General features: G+C 37.4%; 1 protein-coding gene across 2 annotated transcripts in view; it reads right to left on the bottom strand.

Moving 5' to 3' along the window:
* Positions 1 to 375: 375 nt before the first annotated feature.
* The window catches only part of LOC103508656, a 50,169-nt gene continuing 35,480 nt past the window's right edge, over positions 376 to 15,064 (bottom strand). Inside the window, exons 3-6 of one of the 2 annotated variants that reach the window (XM_026823201.1) lie at positions 5,893 to 6,117; positions 4,530 to 4,667; positions 3,352 to 3,491; positions 440 to 2,604 (exon numbers count right to left, since the gene is read on the bottom strand). In XM_026823201.1, coding sequence (XP_026679002.1) covers positions 459 to 2,604; positions 3,352 to 3,491; positions 4,530 to 4,667; positions 5,893 to 6,117 — 2,649 coding nt within the window. In that variant the 3' untranslated portion in view covers positions 440 to 458. Of the gene's footprint in view, positions 2,605 to 3,351; positions 3,492 to 3,865; positions 4,026 to 4,529; positions 4,668 to 5,892; positions 6,118 to 15,064 lie in introns of those variants that run through there. The other variant, XM_026823200.1, reaches the window with a different exon arrangement.

The raw sequence follows: 15,064 nt of genomic DNA, 5'->3' as shown, positions 1-15,064 counted from the left end.
TACTTTGGTTCTTAGATGTAATTGACAGGAAGAACAAATCATTAGATTCAAGTTCAAGATATGAGCAAATACGTAGTCTAATGAACTCTAATGTGAGGATGGAACACTATCATGGAATATAAAATTTCACGGCATTGCTCAGGTAACTATGACTTTTTGTGGTTGGTTCATGTCTAAAGCTGTGTTTACACATAGTTGACACGAACAATCAATGGTTGATCAACAAGGTGAAGAGGTAAATCTATATTGTCAAGGCAGAGTATGGTTTCAGTCAACATCAATTGACAGCATTGACTGTGTGTTTATAGGTTTAGAGTGGTGGGTTAGTATAACTATTGTTATTATAGCTTGAGACCAAAATAATAGGTCGTACAAAGATGTTTTCATACAAGATGCAAGTGTTAAACGTAAAACAATAGTTAAGAAAGATTAAGGGTTATTTTCGTAGTTTTTTAGTCTTAGTTTCCACTCTCTGAGAACCAGCCATGTTGGCTTTGCACGATCCGGCTTCTAGATTCTACATGACTACTGGTATTGGATCGTCGTGTTGAGCGAGGAGAATGCTCCGGACTACTCAAGTCCCAATTCCGGCCTCGGATTCCCCAATGTTCGGTGAATTCAGATCCGGATCTAGCGAGTGATGGCTGACTAAGAGATCGCACCAGGCTACCTCCTTCTTCATCGGAATGTCTGGACTCATCGTCATAGTACCTCCTATTTCTGTTATAATAAGAACTACTCTCACTAAGGTTGTCCACATGGGCTCTGGCAAAGTCCACCATGACTTCACTCATAGACCTGACGTCTATATCTGAGCGTAAACTTGACCTGGAAGTACGACGTGATCTTCCTATGGGATCCACACCTCCTCCTTGATGATTACTCAGAGTTCTTACTGAAGAACCTCCATCAGAGTCATACTCGTACAGTGTAGGTAATGAACTTCTTCGACTTCTTGTGTCCCAGTCAGCTTTCCTTCTGTATCTATTCGATCCTGCGGGACCACCTCTTTGATCAAATTGGCGCTCAGGCGGAGATAATATTCTAATGATGACATCCCATTTGTGAGGTTCGAACAGAGTGTCGTACTTGGGATCTCTACGAATCTTTTCATAGTCTTCTCGTGTTGAGGCTTCTGTCAGTAAAGTTTTCAAGGTTGATTCTGTAGTAATGATTTCCCGCCACTTCTTCCTGTCTTCCTTGGTCAGCGTTTTCTCAAGCAAGTATTCTCTTTCTTCCACAGTTTCCTCTACTGGTGGAGGTTGCAGTACTCGGATGAGTACATCCCAGTTCTGTACAGGAGTCTTGGGTGGTGGCGGTGGCACGACTTCCATGGAGGACATGTATTCACGTTGGTTTATTTCGATAGATCGGTAATCCTTGTTTGTTAGATGACGTTCTGCTAATGGTGTCGTGGGTAAGCCAGAGATGGAGGATGCCTCTGAGTAGCTTTCCCAATCAGTTGCTGTTTCATCACCAGAAGTGGTAGGATCAGGGTTGGGATAGTTTCTGATGGTAACATCCCATTTGTTGGGAAGTGGTGGAGGCTTGGCATGATATTCTGTTACTTGTCGGCGATGTCTCTCAATATCTTCAATGGTTCTCTTCTCAGTAACAGTGCGCAGGAAAACGTCATCTACCTCATGCTTGGTTATCTCAGGTCGTCTGTGTACAACAACTGGAGGTTCAATCAGCTCCGTAGTGCTAACTTCCATTTCAGAAGAGTAGGTAGAGGATTTCATTGGAGGGGGAGGAGGAGGTGGGCTCTTCTTACGTCTTGTTTCTATTGTTTCCTTGGTCTGGTCAATATTAATCAGCTCTTCAGAGGTGTACATCGTCTCTTCTGTCTTCACAACAGGAGGTTTCCGTATGATCTTGGAATAGACAGGAGGAGGATGGATTTCTGGCACATAGGTGAAAGTGGTAGGAGGTCTCGTGATCCTGGTCATCTCCTCTGTCTCGTGAATGGTGGAGAGACTTTGGTCCAGCTTCAAGCTGACTTCTGATTCTGATGGCGGAGGTGTAGGGCTGGGAGGTGGTGGAGGTGCTCTCTTCACCCGAACTTGAACATCAAAGTTAGGCTCAGGTGGAAGTGGTTTTCTCTTGGCAGCATTGATGATTTCTTGCTGAGTTGCGTAGTAGCTTTCCTCAGTTTCCTGGTAATATCCTTTGTTGTCATAGGATCCTCCAGAGCTGACGGATCTTCTCAAACTGCGAGTTTCAACATCTTCAACTTCCGAGTGGGTGGAGCTTGGAGATTCTGATGGATAGTCGCTTGGTAGGGTGTCCTGTCCGCTGATAAGGGCTGCTTCGGAACTGTAAGATCCTTCTGATGTGGCCAGAGCATGGGCACGTGGGATCTTCAATCCTTCAAACATGGAAATATTACCAATGCTTGAGTCAGAAATTTTGGTGATTTCAGAGCCCGATCCAGAAATAAGTGGATGACGTCTGACAACACGCAGTCTTTGATTTCTCAAGCAATAGTAGGAAACTCCCAAACCTAACAGGACCAAGGACAGGAATAAGATGCCGCAAATGATGAGAAGAATTTGGAACCCCTTGAGTGGAGGTTCAAGAGGAGTTGGTGGCGGCGTGTTCAATCTGAAATGAAACCAATTAGGAAGCTTGGTATTAGTTTACTTGTATTGATTGAGTCCTGCTAATCATAACAAATGTAAACATATCGATTACTAATCTTGACTGCGGTTATTCCAAGTCAGTAATCAAAGAGATTATTTAATCTTGTCAAAGTTTTGGTTAGTGACAAGGATACTTATACCTACCTATACGTCTTGCTCTAGGTAAATAGTAAGGACTTGAACAACATCTGATATTTCTCTAATGCTACTCCCTCTTCCTCTAAATATTACTCAATTGTGTCTCCTTGCCGTCCTTCTTTCCTACTACTGCTATAGGTCCAATATCATACTCACATGTAAGCAGGAAGTTGTGGAGGTGCAGGAGCAATGGGAGGAGGATATCTGCACACGATGGTGATCACTTCATCTCCATCCATCTCTAGAGCTGGGTGAAATCGGACGACAATGTTGTTTGTAAACACCGATTGAGTCCTGCTAATCATAACAAATGTAAACATATCGATTACTAATCTTGACTGCGGTTATTCCAAGTCAGTAATCAAAGAGATTAATTAATCTTGTCAAAGTTTTGGTTAGTGACAAGGATACTTAGACCTACCTATACGTCTTGCTCTAGATAAATAGTAAGGACTTGAACAACATCTGATAGTTCTATAATGCTACTTCCTCTGCCTCTAAATATTACTCAACTGTGTTTCCTTGCCTTCCTTCTTTCCTACTACTGCTATAGGTCCAATATCATACTCACATGTAAGCAGGAAGCTGTGGAGGTGCAGGAGCAATGGGAGGTGGATATCTGCACACAATGGTGATCACTTCATCTCCATCCATCTCTAGAGCTGGGTGAAATCGGACGACAATGTTGTTTGTAAACACACGTTGTGGATCCTGTAAAGAAAAATAATAGAATAGAATATACCTTGTTTATAGAAAAAGAATAGATTAGAATATTTCTTGTTTATCATGCTGGGATAGGACTGAAAAAACCCTTTGCCCCCTGGTTCCTTTTTGGGACAGAGATTTCCATCAGTGACACCTTTCCCTGTCTGCAAGAACAAACAATAGGTTGTACGTATGTATAGTATAGGAAGTTTGTATTACTGTCCAGATAATACTGACACGTTTTCCCAAGCAAGAGATGTAGTGTTTGCTACTTGAGAGAAAACGAAAAATGTTCAAAGAACATATACGTCGTAAAATAACTCTTCCTAGTCTAGATGTTGAAGTCTACTTTAGTTCTCGTCAATGAAACACTTCCCTACCTGTCTTGTTCCACATCCTTTGAGAGGTAAATCAATTCTGGCAGATCTGTTCCCCTTCCCTGTCACCATGCAAGCACTTGATCTGTCGAAATCTGCGTAGACGATTCCGTAGAAAGGTTCTTCGAATTTCATCTCGATCTGAAAGAGGAAAAGATTTCTTCATCATTGTTTGAAGTTTACGTCGAATCATTGTGCTTTGTGCTTGCTTAGGCATACGCACATCTCAAGTGGTATTAGAATTATCAGAATTCAGGTTGAAGTACCTACTCGAAGATCTCTGTGATCTTGACCAATTTGCTTTAATGCACAAGTATTTGAATTAGTGAGAAGCTTGAAGATAAATGGCCCTGTGAAAAGAAGTGCATTCAAAATTATACTTCGAGTAGGTACTCGTATTTTTTAGGATAATAGTGGGACAGAGATTTCCATCAGTGACACCTTTCCCTGTCTGCAAGAACAAACAATAGGTTGTACGTATGTATAGTATAGGAAGTTTGTACTACTGTCCAGATAATACTGACACGTTTTCCCAAGCAAGAGATGTAGTGTTTGCTACTTGAGAGAAAACGAAAAATGTCCAAAGAACATCGTAAAAGATCATGAACTCTTCCTAGTCTAGATGTTGAAGTCTACTTTAGTTCTCGTCAATGAAACACTTCCCTACCTGTCTTGTTCCACATCCTTTGAGAGGTAAATCAATTCTGGCAGATCTGTTCCCCTTCCCTGTCACCATGCAAGCACTTGATCTGTCGAAATCTGCGTAGACGATTCCGTAGAAAGGTTCTTCGAATTTCATCTCGATCTGAAAGAGGAAAAGATTTCTTCATCATTGTTTGAAGTTTACGTCGAATCATTGTGCTTGCTTAGGCATACGCACATCTCAAGTGGTATTAGAAATATCAGAATTCAGGTTGAAGTACCTACTCGAAGATCTCTGTGATCTTGACCAATTTGCTTTAATGCAAGTATTTGAATTAGTGAGAACCTTAAAGATAAATGGCCCTGTGAAAAGAAGTGCATTCAAAATTATACTTCGAGTGGGTACTCGTATTTTTTAGGATAATAACTTTTCGTATGCATCATCTACTTTTGATTTCGTGACTCAAGTTCTAGCCAAATATTATAAGCTACAATTCAAAGCTGACTTTTATGCCAGCTCAAATGAACTTAAATGTGAAATTACGTTTATGAATCATGCTTTATAGTTTCAAGTATAAACTCCTGTTTATCAGCTGGAGGGGAAACCAACTAATATTTCTAAGGCTAATCGGGGTTAATGCCTCCTTGCTGTTTCTCTTTTATTTAAACCAGCTTTTCTGTTCTCCTCACGAGGCTTAGAGCAATTTAGTCAGCAGCACGTGACGGACTTAGACGAGTATCCATCAAGATCCACGCCACCTTTGGCGTTCCTTAAATTTAGTGTTCTACCAAGAAGTGCTTTTTTTCCCCCAACCAACTTTGCAAAACTGCTCGCTTGGTCGTCCACGGACTTAGACGAGTATCCATCAAGATCCACGCCACCTTTGGCGTTCCTTAAATTTAGTGTTCTACCAAGAAGTGCTTTTTTTCCCCCCAACCAACTTTGCAAAACTGCGCTCGCTTGGTCGTCCGGAATCCATTACAATCAAGATCAACCATTCTACGCGATAATTCGGACTTTAAAATCTCGAATCTTTACTCGACATGACTTGGATGTGTATATTAAGAACAAAGAACATGGATTTTTGACGCCTAACATAAAGCCCTCTGCTTAATCACTATAATTACAGCTTTACGTTCTTTTTTTATGTCTTCCAACAACTTGGGAGGCATTGATCTGAGATTAGATTTTTCTTGCATTTCTTTTTATCACTAGTAGGTAATTGAGCATACTACCATTAGGTTTTCAATCACCGCTGTGGATATTTCAGTTCAGAGAACATTTACTATCGGGCAATAGAAAACGATGCAGTAGACGGTATTGGTTCAGTGGTTAGCCCTTAGTAAACTCCCTTTTCGGTATTGGAAATAAAAAAGCTTTATCTTACCTGCATGTATCCTGCTGCACAATTCAGGGCCGCTTTCGTTCGGTTCAGAAAGATCACCGGGGAGAGGTCATCCAGTTTGGTGACCTTGCCATCCAGAATGGTACTCTCTGGAAGCCCCTCTCCCGGGACGTACTGGATGCTGTTCGCTTGATCTGCATAGTTGGACTGACCCAGTGATGAGGACAAAAAGGTGGCGATCAACAAGGTGATTATTTTCAGCCGCATCTGAAAACCGAACAAAAAAGTTGGCAATCAATACCAGGAACTATTTTCAGCCGCATCTATCTATCTATCTATCTATCTATCTATCTATCTATCTATCTATCTTCTATTATGTTCAGGTGGTGCTCGTCAACATCTGGGTTATATGCACCACTTCGGTCACATCTAAAATCATGCAAAAAGTGGGTGATTATAGATTTAAGCTTAGTATTTTCAACAAGAATAATAGACAACCAGAGAATCGCATCTAAGGAGGAATCAATGTTTCCCTGAGAGAATGGTTGCTTATCAAGCAGTCTACTAATCTAAATGTAATACAACAGGTAGGGCACATCACATATCTAGTTTAATTGCCGGGGGTCCATTCGACTGAGTAATTCATGCTCTGTGAAAAGAAAAAATTAATAAACAGTTAAATATTTTCTAATTGCGCTAGTAGGTATGCATGAACTTCGGAAGTACGGCCTTTAAGAATAAAATAAGGACAAAACACAAATATACAAGATACGTATCATGTGGAGGAAGGATAGGATACTCGTATACCTAGGTACAGGTTCAAGCTTCTATTATCAGTATCTAAAGCACTCAGGATGGTGTTCTATTTAATAAATTAGGTGTTACCAACTCTATGCTTAGATGAAATTAACAAAGACGTAAATCAAATCAGTAATGATAGCACTATAATTTATAAGAGGTTTTTCTTTTCAAGACCAACTGAACAAAAACAACTGTTGGAGTTCCAAGCGTACCAGCGAATAGTGTATCAATTATTGTTAAACATCTTCAAATAATTAAAACAATATTAAACAGTCAATGATTCTTTTTCTTCCAAATCAGAAATGTGCTCACGCATAAATTACGAAAACATTCAGCCAAGCATGCTATCATACCATCCTCTTTAAAGCTGTAAAATGTACTGTAGAGCGGAACATAGAGCATTTCTCTCATTACCAATTTTTCTGCTTACTCAACATTGTGTCATTACCATCTGTAATGGAGAACTATTAGTCTTGTAGGTTGTAGGTCCTCTCACGCATAAATTACGAAAACATTCAGCCAAGCATGCTATCATACCATCCTCTTTAAAGCTGTAAAATGTACTGTAGAGCGGAACATGGAGCATTTCTCTCATTACCAATTTTTCTGCTTACTCAACATTGTGTCATTATCATCTGTAATGGAGAACTATTAGTCTTGTAGGTTGTAGGTCCAGGATTCAGGATTCAGGACAGTTCATATTTAGCACCTAGACAATATTATTGCTCTAGCACATTAAGGAAATTGATTATTAATTTAATTGTACCAAACGATGACAAGTCAGAGTCAAATGAACAAAAAGAACTTGATACCATTTTTTGTCTTGGCACATCGTGTCTAGATAACTACCAACAAACGTTTGAGGTACTCCTGGCTATCACTTTTTGGAAACCTACATGAAACCTTGAAGTTTTTTGCAACCTATCTATGTTAATAACTGCAGAGTCTACAGTCCTATATTGTCTTCATATTATTAACGAGTGAGTTATGAGCTGACCAATTTCTCTTTTCAGTTTATTAATTTCATATTTATTAACATTTATTCCTCCTTGCTCACCCAAATGAAAAGTTTCCACATATTGAGTTTAGTTTTGAGTACCTACACAGCCTAATAATGATGATAATAATACACCTCTACCATTACCAGCTCTTGGAGAAGTGCTCATTCTGTGGAGTTAATTATTGTATGGTACATTGGTACACAACACAGTAAACTTTCTACGAATACCATTAGTATTATTTGTTTATTGTCCAGAGGCAAGTAAATCGCAGTGCTGTGCAATTATCTGATGAACATCAGTTTTCACGAAAACACATAAAATTTAGTATACCTTACTAAATTATACCTACTATTTAGATGTACCTGCCGAATATACATGTATATATTTTTATTATTCCAACAGGTTTACGAGAAGAGGAAAAAAATCTCGAAAATTTTACTGGATAACTTTCAAAGTATCATTCAAAAAATGACAGCTTTAATAATTAAAAAAAAGAGGGGAAAAATATTATTTATTAAATTACCTACCTAGATATTTAGAATTGGCAACAAATAGAGCAAAATTCTTCGGTCACAAGTCACTATCGAAATACGAACACGTAAAAATTTCAAAGAAAACCTCATTGATTCTAACACATTGTAAACTTGAAGACCAACTTTGTAATACTGATTCATGTTTGAAACTGACTCTTAGAGCAAGAGTAAGCTGTGATACTATTGAGATTCGATTTTTACTCTGGACGAAATGGTACTTACTCAACATCTATGGTCCAGGAGAAAATTGATAACAATAATAGGGACTAAGCATAGGAAGAATAATTTTAATACGTAGGTATGTACCTATTACCATGATGAGTTGTAGGTAATTTACAGGAAAAATCTCGAGAAAAGGTCGCTCACATTTACTATGGATTTCTGATCAGAAAGCCGACCTTTTAGACATCAATAAAGACTTGTGACTATCTAAAGCTAAACTATCTAAAGGAATATAGGAAGGGAGCTAAAGGAATTACGAGTACATACCTATATGAACACAATACATTAACGATTTTATAGTCCTTTAGTGGCAACATAACTGCATATAAATGAAGGTGTAGTACTCCAGATATAAGGTGTGAAGGATGTAGATTTGTAGATCTAGGTAGGTTTTTAGTGGCAACATAACTGCATATAAATGAAGGTGTAGTACTCCAGATATAAGGTGTGAAGGATGTAGATTTGTAGATCTAGGTAGGTCTGAGGAATCAGTGACTCAACCGCAGAAAGGTTACCATCTAATAGGATAACTTCTTACTTCTCACTTGATCCGTTTAGGTTTTAGTGTGGTTAGCACAAACTCTGAATTGCATTTGATGCATGAATTTTTTCACCTAGGTCCGTCGTCGGTATGATGAAAAAAATAAATAAAATGGACCAATTACTCTCCTACAAAATGCACAGTTAATCGAATCCTCATTAGGTACTATCAGTTCAGGAGATTAGGTATACTTATTTGAATAAATTGTGTAATAATGTAGTTAATTCGAGTAGTTACAAAGTACGGGTGGATAGTGAAATACAGAAAACAGAAAGTGAAATACAGAAACGTAGCTATTTTTCAGTTTCGGCAGTGGAGTGGTAAATTCGTTCACATTTTAGGAAATTTATCGACATTAATTTGAGAAATGGCCCGGTTTATATAATCAGCATAGGACTGGAAAGTCCGTTCACTCTGGCAGACTGCTTCATAAGGGAGAACTGTAACTTAGGAAATTTGAGAAACCATTGTGCTAATCGTTCTAATAGTAATGAAATGCAGAATTCAGGGTTATCACCACCAAAGTAAGGAGAGGTTGGTATTGGAATGAAAAATCTTACAAAATAAACTGTGGGTAGGTCGCTCTATTGAACAGACAACAGAGGTGTGCTAGGTTCGTTCTGGCATTCAAATAAATTTCATTTCAATAATACCTGAGACAAAAGTGTCTTGTGGAAATTAAATTTATTATCTACCATAGCATTTATCTCATTTTAGACAAAAAAGGGCAGAGCTCTTTTTTTGTTTCTTGGTTAACATGACGCTGAGTGCAGAGCTAGAATCGCTATAATATTAGATGGCTAAAATTGCCATAATGTTAGATTCTCAAGATCTTGACCTAATAATGTCATGGGATTTTTCATTCGTCTAATCGACTGATATAAGATTTCTCTGTTTGTATGACAAGTTGTAAAGGTAACACGTTTTGTGATACTCGTACATTCTTCCATTCTTTCTTTCTTTTCTTCCCCCCACAGTAAAATTCCATAGATACTTATGGCAAAATTTCTTGTCCAATAATATTTATCTGGTCAATGTTTAACCTTAAAATTACGTGTGCCAACTAGAAACAAAACAAAATGTGATTTTGGCGTCTCCACTAACCAAGAGCTATAAATTAATGGAGCTGCTTTTGGCATCTCTTTGGGTTGTGATTTTGGCATCTCCACTAACTCACACGAGACCACGAGAGATATAAATGGAGAGCTACTGATAAATAAATGAAGCTGCTAGAACTTGGGGTTTAAATACTAGAATCATCATCAAATCCAAACACCTTGTAATAATATGGAAATAATGAAATAATCTAGTACCCAGAGGATCCTAGTCTCACTCTATGCCTCAGTAAAGTTTGATAAAAACGTAAACATTATGTATTTAGATTGCAAGGCTGGTTTGACACGGATAACAATACCGCTCGTATGTAGGTGGAGACAATACCACTTTCACTTTGAGTAATATCATTGTGTTAATATCCATATGGTATATCAATAGGCACCTATCATAACTTCTCACATAGGGGGAACCGCGAAGGATTAAAAAAATCGGACCGAAAAAATATTATACCTGCTTCGTTTACTATGAGAAAAGAAGAATCCAGATACCTACTCGTGATTTTGACATCTCCACTATCAGATTCAATACGTGTAAATCAGTGGAGATGTCTAAAGCACATTTTGTTTCCTACGAGTAAAATTCTGTTTTGAAGGAAACTCGTTGTCTAAATTTTCTTAAAAACAGAAGTTACAGAAGAATTGGAATATTGTTAACCTCTTCTTTCAATTTTCAACCTCCTCTTGAAATAAAACACACAAAAAATGGAAGGAGGTGGAGGAGGAGGAGAAGAAGAAAGAGAAAATGTAATAAAAAAAGTAATAATTTAAAAAATCCAAGGCCATATTTACCTCCTGAATCTGGCCCTGGTTGGTGTTATTACCACGTAATATTCAGAATATAATGTGTGTTACGTTACATTGTTTACTGCATGTGGTCTGTGTGTGTTTTGGTTTATACACTTTAGTTAATCCTTTTTTATGCTTAAAACGATCGGTAATCTTGTTATAAATTCACTCTTTAGGCCATGATTGTATCCATCAATACCTGCAACTAATACTACTTATGCCTACAACAGTAGGTTATATCTACCCGATTCTTCAATAGTGACTAGCTATTCCTAGCCTCACTTAAAGATAGGCTTAGTCACAGGTATCATTCATATTCCCTACATACTGTCGCATGAACCTCATCGCGACGGATGTCAAAACCTTGAATTCACAACTGCACATCAACATGACTATTCCTATCTAACCTTACGTTCAACTGTAGGGTCTTTACCTAGGATTCCTAGGTATTTGCAGTATTTGAAATTCGCAAAGCGAGATTTTTGCTCGACCATTGAATTTACCAACAATGTTAAAAATGTGATTCAAGTAATTTATAAGTTTAATCCATATTAGTAGATAATATGGGTGGAATTCTTTTCCATGGGTACTTAGTACTTGCCTAGTAGGTATATACCTACCTTTACCTTCTTATCTTATTTCAAGTTTCTGTGAAACTTAATTCAAGTACTCATAGGTACAGGTGTCTTAAGTAGTAAGAATGGAAAATGCTTGAAGCTGGTTTAACCCTTTGAAAAATTCAGTGTTCATATGGTCCTTATAAAAGAAGTTCTTCTAACCTTAGAGAGGCAATTGTAAAATCTGTTGAAAATTTTCAATGGTTTCGCTGTCAAATTTGAGGTTGGTAGTCATATCTTAAATAAGTTTATTGCATATATCCGGTAACAAACTAATCCTAGATTTCCTAGAAGGTGTTAAAGTAAAGAGGTAGGGTACCTACCTACAATCTATGTTGGCATAAGTACCTCCAATCCAAGCTAAAGACATGATAGTCTGGGTTCACCATTCAGTACCAATACCTTAATACCAACTTACCAACTAGAGTATTCCGAAGAATTATTGAGATTTTACGTCCAAGTTCAGTGATTCAAATGATGATGTTCATTCATCACTTCATCAGAGCCGGGAGTTTTCAAGCCAAGTGTTCATGGAACATCACAAATCAAGTTCAAGTATGACTCGAACCACCAACTTTCAGATCCGAAGTCCACCGTGCATTTCAGGTTCAAAATACCTTGTTCAGACCAAGGTGTAAACGAAACTACATATCAACTATCTATCCTCCTAGGGATGCATAAAATATAATCATAAAAAGTTATATCTATAGATTGGCTTCTATTTTGATGTCACCCAGTATCTATTCATTTCTATCACTTAGCCAGTTTTATTATTATTTCTGCATTACTAATCTGAATACTAACCTCGCCCACAGTGACATATCCAACTGATGAAGAAATCGTATCAACTCCTTAATCCCATGGTGTATCTGTTTTTATAAAAACACAGTCTACACACATCTATCACAATTCTGAGTGTCTTTATATTGTCCTGAATTCTAAATGTGTTTCCTTCGGTTCAAAGTTCAATAAACGCTAAAGTCACAGAAATCTCATGATCAAAGACTATGGGACATGGGTACCGCTTGATTTTTGATATCTTAAACAACTAATGAGCAATTTTTTTTGTCTTTTCTGAATCGCTCCGAAAAAAAAAAGAAACTACTTCATTTGTACCTGGTTTACAAAGCTGCAATTTATCGTGTGAATAGTGAATCCATCACAAATTATGCTAGATTAAGTTTTGATCTAGATACCTATGATTTATTATCGAAGATAAAATGAACCGAGGAACAACTGTACTCTAATCTACTGAAACTTAAGACATGAAGTAGCTCTATAACTTAGAGCAGGCTAGAAGTTTATTTCAGCCATATATCACCAGAGTACCAGACATCCAATGTAATCATAATAATAAAATCTTACAGAATGAAAAAAATCGCACTCCTAAGGTTTAGGTTCTTTAGTCCGTTATTATGAAAGGTAAACTTGAAGATCTAAGATCCAAGATGACCTATTAGGTAATGCCTACACAATGGTCTAATCAGGAACGCGGCAAGCTGAGTCCACACAGAAGATAGGAGAAGATTCTTGTGGATTTAAGTTCAAATCCATTCTATTCTTGATGCACCATACCTTCCACTAGTACTCGCATCGGTAAAAGCTATTAAATATGGTATGATAATACCTAATACGATTCCAATAAAACAACTGATAAAACGTATGACTGTTAAACGTATGACAGATATAATATCATTGATCAGTGCGTACCATTTGAGTATCCCTGGGGTTGGTGCATGAGACATCTCCACTATTTTTTTTTTACGAAAAGTAGTGGAGACGCCTGAACACCCTGCACTATACATTGGCACATTTCCATTGGGAATAAAAACCATTCTTTGATTTCTTGGTATTATCACTGTACTACGAAATTATTTTGATATTGGCAAATACTTCTACTGATAGTTAAAATATCTTGTTCGCTGAAGGTTGAAAAAAATGTCACTACCAGCATCAATGCTTAATCAATTTCTGGGTACGTAAAAGTTTTTAAAGATATCATTGGATTTAAAAAATTGTTCCGTAACCTCTGTATATAAAGCTCTAGCTATGGATTCATTGATTTGGTAGATTAGTGAAATCCGAAAGGAATTTCTTTATGTTTAATCTGAAATTGGTATTACATTAAATTCCAATAAAAAGTTAAGCAATTAATTCGTAACTTCAAATCTTCGGGAATTCCGTGATTGAAAAAGAAGACAGAACTCTCCCATGTCTGTTATGAGTTATGAGTTTGAAAACTATACGAGTGATTCTAGCAATGAAAGGACAACCAACAGTTGTATCTGGCCAAACACTACCAAGGTTCTAGTCTATCTAAACTTTTAATTCACTTACACGGGGAAATAAAACTACGCGAGTGGATTTTACACTACAATTATTATTTCGCTGTTTCATGGCAGGTTTGAATTTCTCGGAAAGTTGGTGTTAGCAATGTTTGTATTGGGTTCCGTTTATATGTATGCAAATATCATGTTGTTTTTACTATGGTTTCTTGTGTAGGCAATTACGTAGGCAAAGTAGAAGGTCGACAGCCTTATTCCGAACACTATGTATGTAGGTGTGGGTATCTCTCTAGCACAGTCATTTTAGACCACATCAGCTCCACACCTTAAATTGTACACTATCGCAAGTGGTATGGACGATTTTCTTTAATACGAGCAAATTGTATACTTGAACTAATGGTGGAAATATAAACTTTGTTTCCGAACAATCTGCATTCAATGACGTGTAAAAATTTCAATACCGTTTAGAATTGACTCGGACATTTGTTTCCTGATATTTGTCTCTAGTTCTTCAGCATTTGATTTAAATATTGATTCACTTACATCATCTTATTGGTACACTATCACCTTAATCCTGCTAATACATAGGTTGTATGTCTGTATTTATGTGGGCCTATGCCTGTATGTCCTTTCTAGTGGTATTTTGATATCCTCTTTACCAATATTGAAATGGACACCTACTTGTACAATACCCATCTCGATGTTTTAAATTTCGAGACCATCTTACTCAATCTTTCCACAACGTAATGATTGATACAATATAAGTAATACCCGTTAACAGGTTATAGAACTTCAGTTACGACGATCTGAAAATTACGAGGTATTTCAGCTCTTGATTAATGATACATCAGATTCCCTCTTGACCTTCGTCCCCTCGGGAGACAGAGCACAATGTCAGTTATTGATTCCTCCCTATTTATCATCATTTTGAAAATCCCCAACAACATGCAAGTCTCGAGAAAGAAGTTACCTGCTCTTAGCCTGGTTTACAATCTTAAGGTGAAGTATTTTTTAAATTTCTAAGTATGCTTCGAGAATGTTCTGGTATAGTCTTCAAGCATTCTCAGATGTTTCATTAAATTTGAACTCTTTAGCATGAGATTGTGTACTCGTTCGACAATTCGACGGAATCGGAAGGGACACTATAAGTTACCTGCTCTTAGCCTGGTTTACAATCTTAAGGTGAAGTATTTTTTAAATTTCTAAGTATGCTTCGAGAATGTTCTGGTATAGTCTCTAAGTATTCTCAGATGTTTCATTAAATTTGAACTCTTTAGCATGAGATTGTGTACTCTCCCCGGTTTTACAGTCTC

The sequence above is a fragment of the Diaphorina citri genome, unplaced genomic scaffold (assembly GCF_000475195.1).
Source record: "Diaphorina citri unplaced genomic scaffold, Diaci psyllid genome assembly version 1.1 scaffold420, whole genome shotgun sequence".
In the NCBI taxonomy this organism is placed as follows: domain Eukaryota; kingdom Metazoa; phylum Arthropoda; class Insecta; order Hemiptera; family Psyllidae; genus Diaphorina; species Diaphorina citri.
This window is presented reverse-complemented; position numbering and strand designations above follow the sequence as displayed.